This window comes from Brachyistius frenatus, unplaced genomic scaffold, assembly GCF_029030835.1.
Source record: "Brachyistius frenatus isolate BFR_SWC_R1_liver_20210118 unplaced genomic scaffold, ASM2903083v1 Contig_3, whole genome shotgun sequence".
Lineage (NCBI taxonomy): Eukaryota > Metazoa > Chordata > Actinopteri > Embiotocidae > Brachyistius > Brachyistius frenatus.
The window spans coordinates 2,939,189-2,952,764 of NW_027210602.1; the positions used below are offsets into that span (position 1 = coordinate 2,939,189).

Below are 13,576 nucleotides of genomic sequence, written 5' to 3' on the forward strand. Positions count from 1 at the left end.
GTTATTCAGATTATGGAGCAAGGTTCGTAGCAAGCTTGATAAATATCACCCTATGTTGTCTTGGCATCTCGGCAGGTTCCTTTAGGAGCAGAGAAAGAATAACAGAATGATATGTCAGCCATTGTGTTGAGTCAGAGAAAATCAGGGACATAAACAATAGAGGGCTCGCTATTCAGCCTTCTCACGGAAGCCCTACTCTGGTACTTTATACCTAGCTTTAGACAGACACAGGCGCACACAATCACACACACACACAATCACACACACACACACACACACACACACACACACACACACACACACACACACACACACACACACACACACACACACACACACACACACACACACACACGCACAGAAACACGTGCGCACACTCACACACACAGACAAACACTGTAGCTCTTTCATTTTTTGCTCACCCCTACTGAAGAGATTTTCTTGTAGAACAACATGTTTTGTCCTTTGACTTCCTCTTAGTTTATAGATATATTTTTTTTACTCCCTGTCACTGACAGTAAACAGTGCTTTGATGCATCTATAGTGTTTGTCATGACAGAAACAGACGAGAGTAACGGTAGCTGTTGCACTCCTGTGCTGTCAAACATGAGAAGAGAGGGAACTTTTGAAAGGAGGTACAACTGTTGGCTTGTGACTATTCGAGGACATCCATGGCTCAGCAATAAATTGTGTCCCTTTTTGTAGCAACTGTGAAGTCTCCTACAATATAATTAACATTCTTATCACAGTTTTCACCTGGAATTTACTCTGTATTCCTTGACAATGTGTAGTTACATAAATCTGTGCAAAAGGACATTGTTGTAGAAACTGCTAACGAATCAAAAATACGGCACATAATGTGATGATCAGCAGTGATTATTATACCACAACCGTTATTTTGAAAGGATACTTTTATTCAATTCAGACTATACATCCAAATTTAGTTTTGTATAGCACATTTCACACAAAAGTAGTGCTTTACATGACAATAACAGGGACAGTACATAATGAGAGAGCCTAAGTCCACAAAAGGACTGTGGCAGGTCCTCCAAGATGCTTGGAACAACCCACTTGTCAAGTAGCTACCTTGAAAAACTATATATAACTGTACCAAGGAAAATTGGTGCTGTTTTAAAGGCAAATGGTCGTCCATCAAATATTGATTTGATTTGGACTTTCTTATTAAAGTACTGTAACTCCATGAGTAATTATTAAATTAACAAAGTTGCAAAAACAGAAAAAGAACCTAAATGCAATAATATATTTGGACTCAATGCTGGAGTATCACTTGAGGCTTTGCATTGAGACACATTTTCAGTCTCTCCTGTTTTCACTTTTTAATCTCCTCTGTTTTTCTCTTTTTGGTTTTAACTGGCTCCCACGCTTCCGTATACTACCACGAAACACTGGATATGTTTTTCCCTCCCCTCTCACGCAACCCTCGTTCTAAACATCTCTTTAACTGAACAGACGGACAGACAGGGACGAAACTAATTGGCCACTGTGTCACAGGTCTTTGTACATGCTATCAGCACTTCAGATAAGTATGGCTAAGTGGCGCTTCTATAAACATAGATCGCTATCTTTCACTGAGAGACTGTAGCCCAGAGTAATTTGGCCTTCACACTGGATGCAGTATCTCTGTGCCTGTGCGCTGAAATACATCAGTGGCAATAGCTTTCTGTGTGAATGAACAGATTTCTGATGTGACTGTTTCAGTACCCGTGAGGCTAAAGTTCAATCTGGCTGAATTTTACTGATGCGCTTTATGATGCGGCACTTTAATGCCGGTTGGAAAAAGGGGAGAAGAATACAACAGTAATCTGATAAAAGATAAATGATCGTGTAATTTATAAAGATGCAACTGACTATTTACACTATGGATTAATCTGCCAGTTACTAATCATTTGATCTCTGAAATGTCAAATAGGATTTGGTCAAAACTGACATGGTCGGACAGCATATGTATCGCTAGAGAGCTTTACATTTTAAATGGATACAGGAAGGTGCAGCATTTGGTTTTCCAATGGTGACTGGTTGGTGCCAGATTGGATCAGCCGGAGGGACACATACTGTAAACTTTACGCTGCTGGGATTGGTTGTGTCACTATCAGTCAACTGGTCCATACCCTGAATCCTGACCCTAATGGACCCGAAACTTGAGCAGACAGTGCACTTCAAATTTTTAGTAAAATTTTTGGGGAACAGGAAGAAGTCACAGGGAGTCAAATCCGATGAGTAAGGGTGGTGGGGAGCGATGATTGTGTTGTTGAGGGCCTTTCTCGGTCTTGGACGGAGACGTTCGGACCCTCTTGAAACACGAATATCACTCAAAACACCTCGCCTGACTCTGCTTCATTGCTTTAGGCCTTCGGAAGCATTTTAAGAGTTTCCTGTGCTGATATACAGAGTTTGGCATAGAATTTGACATCCGGTTTCTGCTTTGTGTTACGTCCGATTTGCTGCATATAATGTATGAAACACATGCCATGCAACAATCGAAGAACAGACCCTACTCTAACTAAACTTCCCTTTGTGCCTAGTCATTCACTGTATGTATACACATGCACACGTGTGTCTTATTTGTGGGGACACATTGACATAATACATTCCCTAGCCCCTTACCCTAACCTGAACCATTCTAACTAAATGCTTCACACCAACCCTTACCTGAGCTTCACCCTAAATACTTAAGTCTTGAGTAAGTCAAAGTCCTAAGAAGGTTTGTCAGAACGTGAGAACTAGTCAGAATGTGCTCACACACTCTCAGGGTCTAAAACTCAAAGTGGTCCTCACAAGGATAGCCACACACACACACACACACACACACACATGCCTACCTACATACGGTTACTCCGACTTAGAGGGTGTGGTGTAGCTTGTGGAGTGGACGCTGTGTTTGGTCTCAGATCCCCATTAGCTTGCTTTGTTCAAGTGTCCCTTTCTTCCTGCATTTCTTCTAATACTTGCATTATTTTTGTTTCACTCTCTTCCTCTGTGGAAGTTGGAACCGAAGCTTTGGGAAAAGGAGAGGGAGGGACTTGATGGGTACAGTAACAGAGTGACCAAGAAGGTATAATTAGCTACAAAGTGAGCAAGAGAGATTTGAAAGGCATTGGTGAATTAATTGAAGGGATTTTCTCTGGTTTATGGATCTAGTTTACGTCTGCTTTGAAGATGGGGTTGCAGGAAGGTTTTGCTAGTTGGGATTTTAAGCCTCTGCAGGGATTAATGATAGGGTTCAGTCCTGCAAAAGTACCTTTGGGCAAGGCAGGGGAAGCTGAAAAACTTTTAGATTAGTTTCTAAATTCCCAGTGTGTTGTGGAAACATTTTGCGACATGGATCAATGGAATATCACATGAATTTGTTAATTTAACACGGAGTTGGTTACGCGTTATTGTTCCTTGAGGCTAAATGACAACCCCGCTTTGATCCTGTTGACTGCCTCATTACCCACTGATGCTGTGACAGAAGCGTCCTGGCACCAGGCTACAAAGACTGTTTTTCTGCCTACAAGGTTAAATGAATGTCACCCAGGATACAGATCCAACGTCACACCCACTTTTCCTCCAAATGTGCCATGAAGATATCTTCAAATGTCTATTTGATTTGTCGTGTAATCACAGGGTAACATTATTTATTCAGAGGCTGTTTGTTCCAGATACACTGATCGTCAATAATGAAATGAGCGGTGATTAATCTTTGAAAAGCCAAGCTAGTTTAGACTCGAGTATTTAGTGATCGGTGTGTGTGGTATTTTCAGCGTGTGGTGCTCTGTCATCACAGTGGAGGGATATCCCAAAGAAATATGCTTCTTCAGGCTCGTGTGTGTACTCTGTGCAGTTGGTGATGTGTGTGTGTGTATATATACGTGTTGCTACCTACATTCAAGCAAATACCAGATTATACTTTGTCAGTGTATCCTGACCTTGAACATTCCTGCCTAATCTTGTTTCGTCATACTAGTCTTTTTTAGCCACGCTCGTGGGTCAGTTCTGGCGAGGCCAACGTTGGTCCGTCAGTCGTTTGGTCGTCACTGAAATATCTCGACAAGCTACTGAAAGGACATTCATGTAAAGTTTGTACGTACATTCATGGTCCCCGGGGGATAAATCCTCAAGACTCGAGTTTTCCCTTCACCTTTCCTCTGGTGCCACTGTTAGCTCTATGTTAGCAGTTCTGGGTGAAACAGCTCAACAGACTTTTTAGACTTTAGACAAAGATGGTGATGGCACCAGCATGGTAACAATGTCATTCTGAGCGTCTTAGCATGCTTGCAGTAGCATTTAGCTCAACTCATAGCACGGCATGGCTGTAGACTCGTGTCTTGTGCTATTTCTTTCTGGCACCATTCGGCCCAAATTAAATGACATCATTTTTTTAGGGAAAGCAAGATTGCGCACTCTATTTCTTAAGTTGTAGTGCTGACAGCAAGTTTATTTTTTGGAGAAAAAAAAGAAGTCTTTCTTTCTTTGTATATATACTTTTATTTACACCTTAACACGTAACTTGCTGTTAGTCATCCATCTATCTCTCTGTAAAGTCTTAGACTTGACTCGGCTGTTACAATTCTGTAGATGGTAGAAGGTTTAACAATGAAAGCCAAACACTCTCTTATCAGCCTGGTATTAAACAGTACAGTATTTCAGGCTCTGGGTATTTTTCTACCAAATGGCCTAGTTGACATCACTGTGAAGTAGGTCAGCATATCAGAGTTTTTCTCTACTAACTGCAAAGTTTTATACATTATGTAATAAGTAAATTCAAGTTCTAGTTCCACTATTGACAATAGCAAAATTGTTCATATGTTATTTGTTTCACAACATTTATGGTAAACCAATATCTCTCTGCGGTAATGGTCTGTTTTCCTTTAATGTTTCTCTTCTGTTTGTCACAGCTGTTTGAGCATTGTCAGTAAATATTAAGTTATGTATTTATTTTTTTGGGAACACAAGAATCACATGTTATGTTCTAGAATTGATTAGATCAGAGCTGGAATGGACAGAGTGGTGAGAAGAGAGACACGGAGCTGTGGACAGTCTGTACAGTCGAAGGGAACACTCTGTGACTAGTTATTCACCCTCTCAGCAATATGTGGGTCTACCACACACTGCAGAACACTGACCACTGCTGGGTCTCTGTGGAACTTTTCTCTTCATGGAGACCCAATTATAAAAAAAAATGTCCTGTGGACTCTTTTAAGTTACAGAATCTCTATCTCTCTCTGCACCTCCTTTCACTCACTTTGACCTTCTATCTCCCCTCCTTTGTCTCACTTTTAGGAGTCTCCTCAGGACAGCGCTATCACCAGGGACATTAACAGGACATTCCCTGCTCATGACTACTTCAAAGACACTGGAGGAGATGGACAAGACTCGCTGTACAAGATCTGCAAGGTTGTACACTAATGCACATGTAGGAGGTTGATTTTATTCTGTGAGCACAACCGCAGAAACAAGTCAGCAGCAATCTGAACTCTACTCAGTCGCCACATTGGCTGCTTTTAAACTTAAGCTTACTATAGAAAATGCATATGTTTATCTCTATCTTTACTGAATCTTGTTACAGGACATCATCTGTGCCATTTGCATGAAGTTTAATTCCACATAAATTCCAGGATACATCTGTAAAATGTTTGCCAGCCCTTACAGGTTTTATGTGTGCAAAAACTCATGTGATCTCATGTGACCACATGAGATGTGATTTTGGACATGTGAATCATTTGATTCTGAAACATATTCATGGTGTACTGTGTGAAGCCTATGTAGATTCCCATGTGAAAAACCTTTCCAGACATTTTTCCCAAATTATCATAATTTGTAACATGTGGTAAATATGTGTCCCATGTGGAAAACTTGGGAAACATCTGATCTGTCATAGTGAGGAGTTGTGATCAATGAGTCCTCCCCGTCTCTGGTGATCGTAGGTCAATTTAGTTGACAGTTTGGCCTTTTGACATGCGTTTGTAACCTCCTGACCTTGAATGAAGATGCTGTAATTAAAAAACTTTTTATTAAGTTATGCAGGTGAAACATAAAGAATTGGTCTTTTGGTAGCAGTAGTGTTTATTACTGGAACTACTTGGGAGTAAGAGTTATCTGCATGTGAAATTGAATCACATGTTTCCCTGGAATATGGTGTAATTACTATGTAAATAACTTGTTGTACAGTAGGTCTGATGATAAAGTTTGTAGAGCAGTAGTGAGAGTTGCCAACACTAAAATGAAGTGATCATTAATTAACACCGCCACTCTGGTACTGGGTGGTTCAGTGAGTTCATTACAGTCACTGGCGTGTCTGGAAAAGCGAAATAGGTTTCTAATCGAACCCACAAACACACATCAATGACTCTCACACACTAACGTGCACACACGTACACAAACCTTGTAACTTCTCATAAAACGATTTTGATCATCAAACGCTCTTTTGTCATGAAAATGCACATGTGCATATAGAGTATACATGCACACATCTATAGCTCCATTGAATGGCCTGACTGCTGTTTAGTTCTTTTCAGTTCCGTTTCATTTATTATGTATAACTCAGGTGAGGGCATCCATCTCTTCCCAGACAAGCACCTCCTCAGGTGTGTTTGAATAATTCAGTGGGCCCTCCCCTTCCTGTGTGTATGGATTGATCCACACTTTTTGTTTGACTTGCCCTCATTATTTGTGTTTGTAGCTCAGTAGGCCACCACAGCCCTTTTTTCTCATTCTCTCCCCTAATATTTACTCCATTTCATCGACGCCAGCATTTCTCTCTCTTTATCAGTCTGAACTTCTCACAATACTTACATTTCTCACTCCAGCTGGACTTTATTTCTTCCGATCCTTTCCTGTTCCATGCCTTTCTTCATTGCTTTCGTAATGCTACTCTTTGTACAATTCACAGTGAAATCACACACAACCCATGAACCCGTAAACCCATAAACTATAAACCCATAAACCTTTATTGTTCATGTGCTCAACAGCTTTCACAGCAACAACTTAAGCTTTCCAAAAAGGGGAAAAAAATGACTAGAAGTTACTCTCCGCTTGTGCAGCATCGTTCAAGTGCTCTTATGTCAAACAAGTCTGCTGAGGGTTAAAAAACTAAATATTTGTAGAGTTTCTATTTGACTTACTGTGATGGTGTGCCGGCAACGGCTGTTTTTCTTCTAAGTGTTTTCAATTTTTCTGTTTAATTTAAAACTGTGTTAAACGTCCAGTGGAGTCTGAGCCATACGGCCATCTTCCTAACTGAATACCGTATTAGTATTTACATTTGTTTTGTAGCCTTGGGCTGGTTTGCTCAGTCTTCAGGAATTTTATTTGTATTTGTATTTAAATCAACCACCATTTCTTTACCTCAGTATTGTGAATTTTTGAACTAACTGTGAAACGTGTGTCTGTTTGCTTTTGCCCTTTCCTTCAGGCTTACTCTGTTTATGATGAGGAGATTGGTTACTGCCAGGGACAATCTTTCTTGGCCGCAGTGCTGCTACTGCATGTGAGTTCACATACCAATGAAGTGCAGAAAAAAAATCCAAGCTTTTCAAACAATGTCAGAAGTTACGAGGGACTGTTTTGTTTTCATTTGACATTGGTATCTTTATGACCTTCTGCAACATGGGAGAACTGGCTTGGGTTTTCATTTCAATGTCTAATGTCTCAAAACCCAGACAGCAGGTGTTAGGTTATCTTAAAAACACAGCTGGATGTAGAATTGTATTTGTATATGTAATGGAAAAATATGGTCATGTCCACCTGCCACCTAAGTGTGGCTTCATTTCAGGCACCTTTGCAATCCTTTGAAATGCCAGCACCGCCACCTACTAGAGAAAGAGTGTCTTTCTTTTTAGAAACAGATCTTTGTAAGGGGGCCTTGTGAACTACATACGAAACCTGTCCTGTATCATTAAGGTCTGAACTGGTGTCAGGCACTGATGACTAAATGTCTTGTTTTCTTCAGATGCCAGAGGAGCAAGCTTTCAGTGTGCTGGTTAAGATCATGTTTGATTACGGGCTCAGGGACCTTTTCAAGCAGAACTTTGAGGATTTACACTGCAAGTTTTTTCAACTTGAGAGACTCATGCAGGTTTGTGTGTTGCATTATCAGATCTAAAGTGCTTTATTCTAAAAGTGACACCTGACCACTGTGTCACACATAATCAGACTGACAATATCTTATATCTTTTTGTGTTGAACTTTTTCTATTTATTTACATCTCCCATTTCTTTCTCTCCACATCCCTCTGTCAAATTCCACGTCCTCTTTTCTGTTTACTCGTTTTCTTCTCCTCCCTTCTGTCTGTCGTTTGCGTTCTATCTGTCTTTACCAGGAATATATACCAGACCTGTACAACCATTTCCTGAACGTGGGTCTGGAGGCTCATATGTACGCCTCTCAGTGGTTCCTCACCCTCTTCACAGCCAAGTTCCCTCTTTACATGGTCTTCCATATAATCGACCTGCTACTGTGTGAGGTTGGTAATAACAACACGAACAGTTGACAAATACTTTAAAAAATACTTTTGTGGTACACATTGTGGTTACATTGTAATGTTTTACTTTCAACCAATTGACTTCATCTATTTTTTCTATTTATGCACATGCATATGTACATTTACACATGTAGAAAAATTACACGTAATGGAACTGAAATACAGAAGTACACTCCAAACTGAGTTTGGATGTGTCCTGTTTGATTTGATCACGATGTCTCTCTCGTCATTGACTGACTGATTTAATGACTGCAGAATAATTTGTGAAAGCTTGCTGGAGCTGATATAATAACGATATTTTAAGTGATAGAAATACGACATTTCAGTGTTTGCTTTGGAGCAAAAACCTGCAAGGTCAAGACAAAAAGTCTATTCACTTGTATATCTACTTCAAAGAGCATGAGGAAAGGGTTTCTTGTGTCATGACACAAACATAATTTTATAGCCTGAGTTTCAAGTGCTACATCAAGTGAAACTCATGTCTCATTAATCAGCTGAGTAGTAGTGAAGCATCACAGCAACAGAAGCTGGGAGACTGTTCAGAATTATGGACAGACCCGGGGAAACTTGCCTCAGATCACACGCACAACCTCAGACGGAGGTGAAGATTGACCTTCTAGCACGGTGCTCTAAGCTAAACAACCGTCCTCAAGATCCCATGGAGAAAATCCAAACTACCCCCATTGAGTCTGACAGCACTAACTAAGAAAGAGTAGCAGACAGTGTAGCAAACAACTACACCACTAAAATGAGGGCTGCAGCTTAGATAAATTACTTTTATTTTGAATTAATCTGAAAAAAGTATCTGTTTGTCCATTGATGTCAGAAAATCCTGTGAGTCAGTTGCACAGCATAACTACAGTAATTTTGTTCAACCAACAGTAATTAAATTTCTCAATAGAGTCTGTTTTTTGTTAACCTCAGGGCATCAGTGTGATCTTCAATGTAGCTTTGGCACTTCTGAAGGTAAGATATCCCAAACATCACACACACTCAGACACACACTGACAACCACAGCTCTGAGCAGAAACAGAAACGGGGAGCATGTTGCCAACAGAAGATCAAGCTTTGGAAAGAGTTTAGACGTTGGCACATGTGAGCAGGTGAGACACATGCTCAGTGTCACCCCACTGTTCTGTGCTGCAAGCAGTGCACATGCTTTTTGTTAAGGGCGAGTTTGGCTTCAATAATAAAATTCAATCATTGAAAACAAATTCTTTTGAACAGCTTTTTGTTTAGATTGATTTGTGGAGTTCAGCTGTATTCTCATAAACCTGCCCTTAATCATATTTGTCCTATATTTCTTTACCAAACCAGAACATTGTCTTACTTAATTGTGTTTCTTCATGTTACAAAAAAGGAAATGAAAGTTTGCCCAACAGGATTTTGGGCTTGGATAATGTAAATGTCTGCCTGACTTCCCTTTGTGTTATCGTCTTTTTCCTCAGACATCAAAAGACGATCTAATCCAGACGGACTTCGAGGGTGCTCTGAAATTCTTTCGTGTCCCAGTTCCGAAGAGGTACCGCTCTGAGGAGAACGCCAAAAAACTGATGGAGCTGGCCTGTAGCATAAAGGTGAGTTTAGAGTACATAAGAACATAATGGAGTGGTGGTTCCCTGTTGACATAATGTAGCTGTGTCAATTCAGCCTCTCAGACAAACATCTGACACTTCAGGTTCAGCTCACTATTTAGTGTTAAATATCTTACTTCCAGGTTTTATAAAAAAAAATATAGACATTTTTTATGTGACACAGTTGATGGCCTTAGAAATAGTCAGAAAAATATATAATATTTGAAACAGAAAAACAAAACCAATCAGCATGTTGGATTTTTAAATGATTGGGTCAGAATGGGTTATAAAAGTTCTCTGGTCCTGCAGTGTTGCTCAAATACCAGTAGGGGGCACTGTTGGGCTTTAACACGGATTTGACAGATAAAACCAACACACACTTCTGTCTCTCTGTATCTTACACACACACACACACACACACACACACACACACACACACACACACACACACACACACACACACACACACACACACACACACACACACACACACTCTCTCACACCTGTGTCCTGACCTGTTTTGAATGGCCTGGCCCAGTTTACAGGACCTGACTTTGAAGGTAACTTTGGGCAGAGATATTTATTAGCACAAACTCTGTGAAGGAGCCGGCATGGAGAGACAGTTGAACTGCTCGGTTCCCGGTTAGGCAGGTGGGCAGCAGTGAGACCACACAATGAACTCCTACAGCAAGGAAAAATCCAGTGGAAGTAAATCAGAGGTAACTGGACCAGGCGGTGTTGAAGGTGCTTCAGTGTTCATATTGGAGCCATAACTTGTGAATATATATCATGAGATGGGCTGACGAGGCATCTCAGAGGAATCACATTCTTAAATGTATGTATGCTTTTTGTGTCTTAGTTGACTCGTATGAGCTCTTTGTTTAACTGTGCTTGTGTTTTGATGGTTTCTCTGTTCCTATTTGAATATAATACATCCAGGTAATTACATAGAAGTATATAAATATCCCATTTACTGCAGGCTGCTTTATTAAGTCATTTTGATTTGGCAAGTGAAAATATTTCCAGGAAGTCATTTGGTGACTACTATACTGTTGGAGCTGGAAATTGAATCTAAGTGAAGGAAGGGCTAATCTGAGGCATGGATGTCACTACAGGAGGATTAACTGAACAGATTACTGCTGCCTTCATTGACTGATGATACTGCCTTCTGATTGGACCACAAATCTGTCTGGGTTGCAGGGGGTTCCAACTTCATTCACAGTTTTTTGCTCAGATTAGTTGTATGTTATTTGTCATATGGCATTTTTTTAACACCACTATGATTTCAGAGTTAGATTTATCACACCTTAAAATATATTTTATTGATATACCAGAGGTAAAGGTCCAACATCTGTGTCCTTCAACTTTTGACTCCTTCCTCCCCTGCGTCATAAACCTCATAGTGGAAATAACACAAACATGTAAAAGAAGATTTGATCCTGTTTAAAGAAGAGAAGGTCAATAATCCATCTTTGAACTGTTATAGTGACAAATATCTGTGGGAGTTCAGGTCGTTGGTATTAAAAGGAAAACGTTTTTAAACTATTTACTTCATAATTGCAGTCAAAGGTCATCATCATTTGTATATTTTCTGTGCCAAACACACTCATAAACTACTGTCAGTTCACAAAATTTATTCAGGAGACAATCTCAGGGTCAAAGCAGGTCATTTATGTTGTCTCAGTGTGTAGTTGTTACACCTACTTCCTCTTCTTGTCTGCCAACCTTTTGACTTTTAGAGCTAGTTGTATGCAAATTGACCAGGGAATTTGAATAAAAACTGTGAAAGTTTTTATTTTTTTATTTCTTGTCAGTCTTTTTCATTTTCCTCAGTGCTTTAGTTTTTATCACCTTAGGCCTTCCTCATACAGCAGCTCTCTGCTTTCCATTAAGTATGAGCATGTATACATAGATATTTGTATACAGCCATATGCAGTTTTAGCTTTGCTTTTCTGCAACACTTTTTGTGTTACACAGTAAATATAGAGCCGAGCAATTCACAGGAGAGCGGGCAGGTCGCTCTAGAATATGCTGCTTGTTAGTGGGCTTTAAGAAAAAAAAAAAGGCTGATTGTACTGCACAGGTAACTTGCTAATTTATAATTGAAGTCTACAAATTATGGCTGTACTGCCGTGGATGCTCTGTTCCTAATCGCCCCCTCTAAGTCGTAGCTTCTTAAGGCCCAGCTGTCCATGAAGCCTGTGGTAGAGAGGATGAAAAAAACAATGAGAAAGGAGATGGATGAGGCATTTCTTCCCCTGAATGACCTCCTGTACTTTTTCTTCCCTTTTACAGAACAGACTGTGCGACCAAATACACTAAAAGAACACATGTCGACACACTTAGAGCAGAGCAACATGTGGGTTATGCTAACCCAGTTCTGCCTACATCAGTAGGTGATGAATGCTGAGGACTTTTAGAGGATCAAATACACTAGTATAAAACTGAAGCTGAGACTGCTACATGGGGATGCAGGCAAATGTCCAAAGACGATGCATTGATGATGGTGCAGCTGGAGCTAGACGCATTCAAAATCCACAGAATGTACAAGCCGGTCTTGATGTCAGTGTTGATTCTGTCTTTTATGCTGAAAATCTGGCACATAGCGTTCAGGATGCTGTTTCAATTCGTCTGAGGTGAAATGCTGCACCTGAACTCTTTGTAGTAAATTATGTATCTATTGGTTCAACAGTAAGATGATGAATGGTGTGAACGGCTGAAATTTAACTTGATCTGCCGAGAGAGACTTGCTCACAGTATCTGGAACACATTTCGAAACCATTCAAGACCACAGCATAACTGTAAAATGATACAACAGCTGCAGTGTAGTGTGAAACTGATGATACAATGTAATCCATGATTGGAAAAGACAATGTCTTTCCAGTCAGATGTTAAAGATGTGAACGCTTACCTGGTTTTATGCATTCATTGGCCATAAAATGTGATCTGATCATAAATCAAAAGTATAATCAAGCACAGTCTATTTAAATTAACAACACAAACAGTTAAAATCTGACCTGTCTTTATTGTGCACACGTTAATTAAACTTTGCCAATGCTGGTGGAAGTGAGTCTTTGGATTTAATAACTGGTCCAACCTCCTTTGGCAGCAATAACCTCAAATAATCCCCGAGATGTGAGTCAGACCTACACAATGTTATATTCATAATCGCTGGATGTTTGGTGTGAACAGCTCCTCCAGTTCGTTCCACAGTATCTCTTTTGGGTTAGGGTCTGACTTTGGGTTGCTTCAGACTTTTTCCTGCTTAAATCCATTCTGTTGTAGGTTTACTCCAAGTGTTTACCATCATTGTCCTGCCAGCTTCCACTGAGATTCAGCTGGACAGCCACCCTAGTATCTTGATAAACTTGGGAATCAATTTTCCCTCACTGATGACAAGTTGTCCACATTCGGAGAAAAAAGACGGTTTCACTGTGGCGTGATTAATATCTCCTTAGAGACTCTTTGAGAGTACTCTCTCACTTGATGCAAATCCATGAATCTTGATTATAAATACGTT

General features: G+C 40.1%; 1 protein-coding gene across 4 annotated transcripts in view; it reads left to right on the forward strand.

The window, feature by feature from the left end:
• LOC138623532 (rab GTPase-activating protein 1) overlaps positions 1-13,576 on the forward strand; it is a 70,199-nt gene that overhangs the window by 42,750 nt on the left and 13,873 nt on the right. For all 4 annotated transcript variants that reach the window (XM_069703106.1, XM_069703124.1, XM_069703114.1 and 1 more), the window contains 6 exons: positions 5,284-5,397; positions 7,415-7,489; positions 7,952-8,077; positions 8,321-8,464; positions 9,407-9,448; positions 9,931-10,059. In XM_069703106.1, coding sequence (XP_069559207.1) covers positions 5,284-5,397; positions 7,415-7,489; positions 7,952-8,077; positions 8,321-8,464; positions 9,407-9,448; positions 9,931-10,059 — 630 coding nt within the window. The remainder of the gene's footprint in view (positions 1-5,283; positions 5,398-7,414; positions 7,490-7,951; positions 8,078-8,320; positions 8,465-9,406; positions 9,449-9,930; positions 10,060-13,576) is intronic.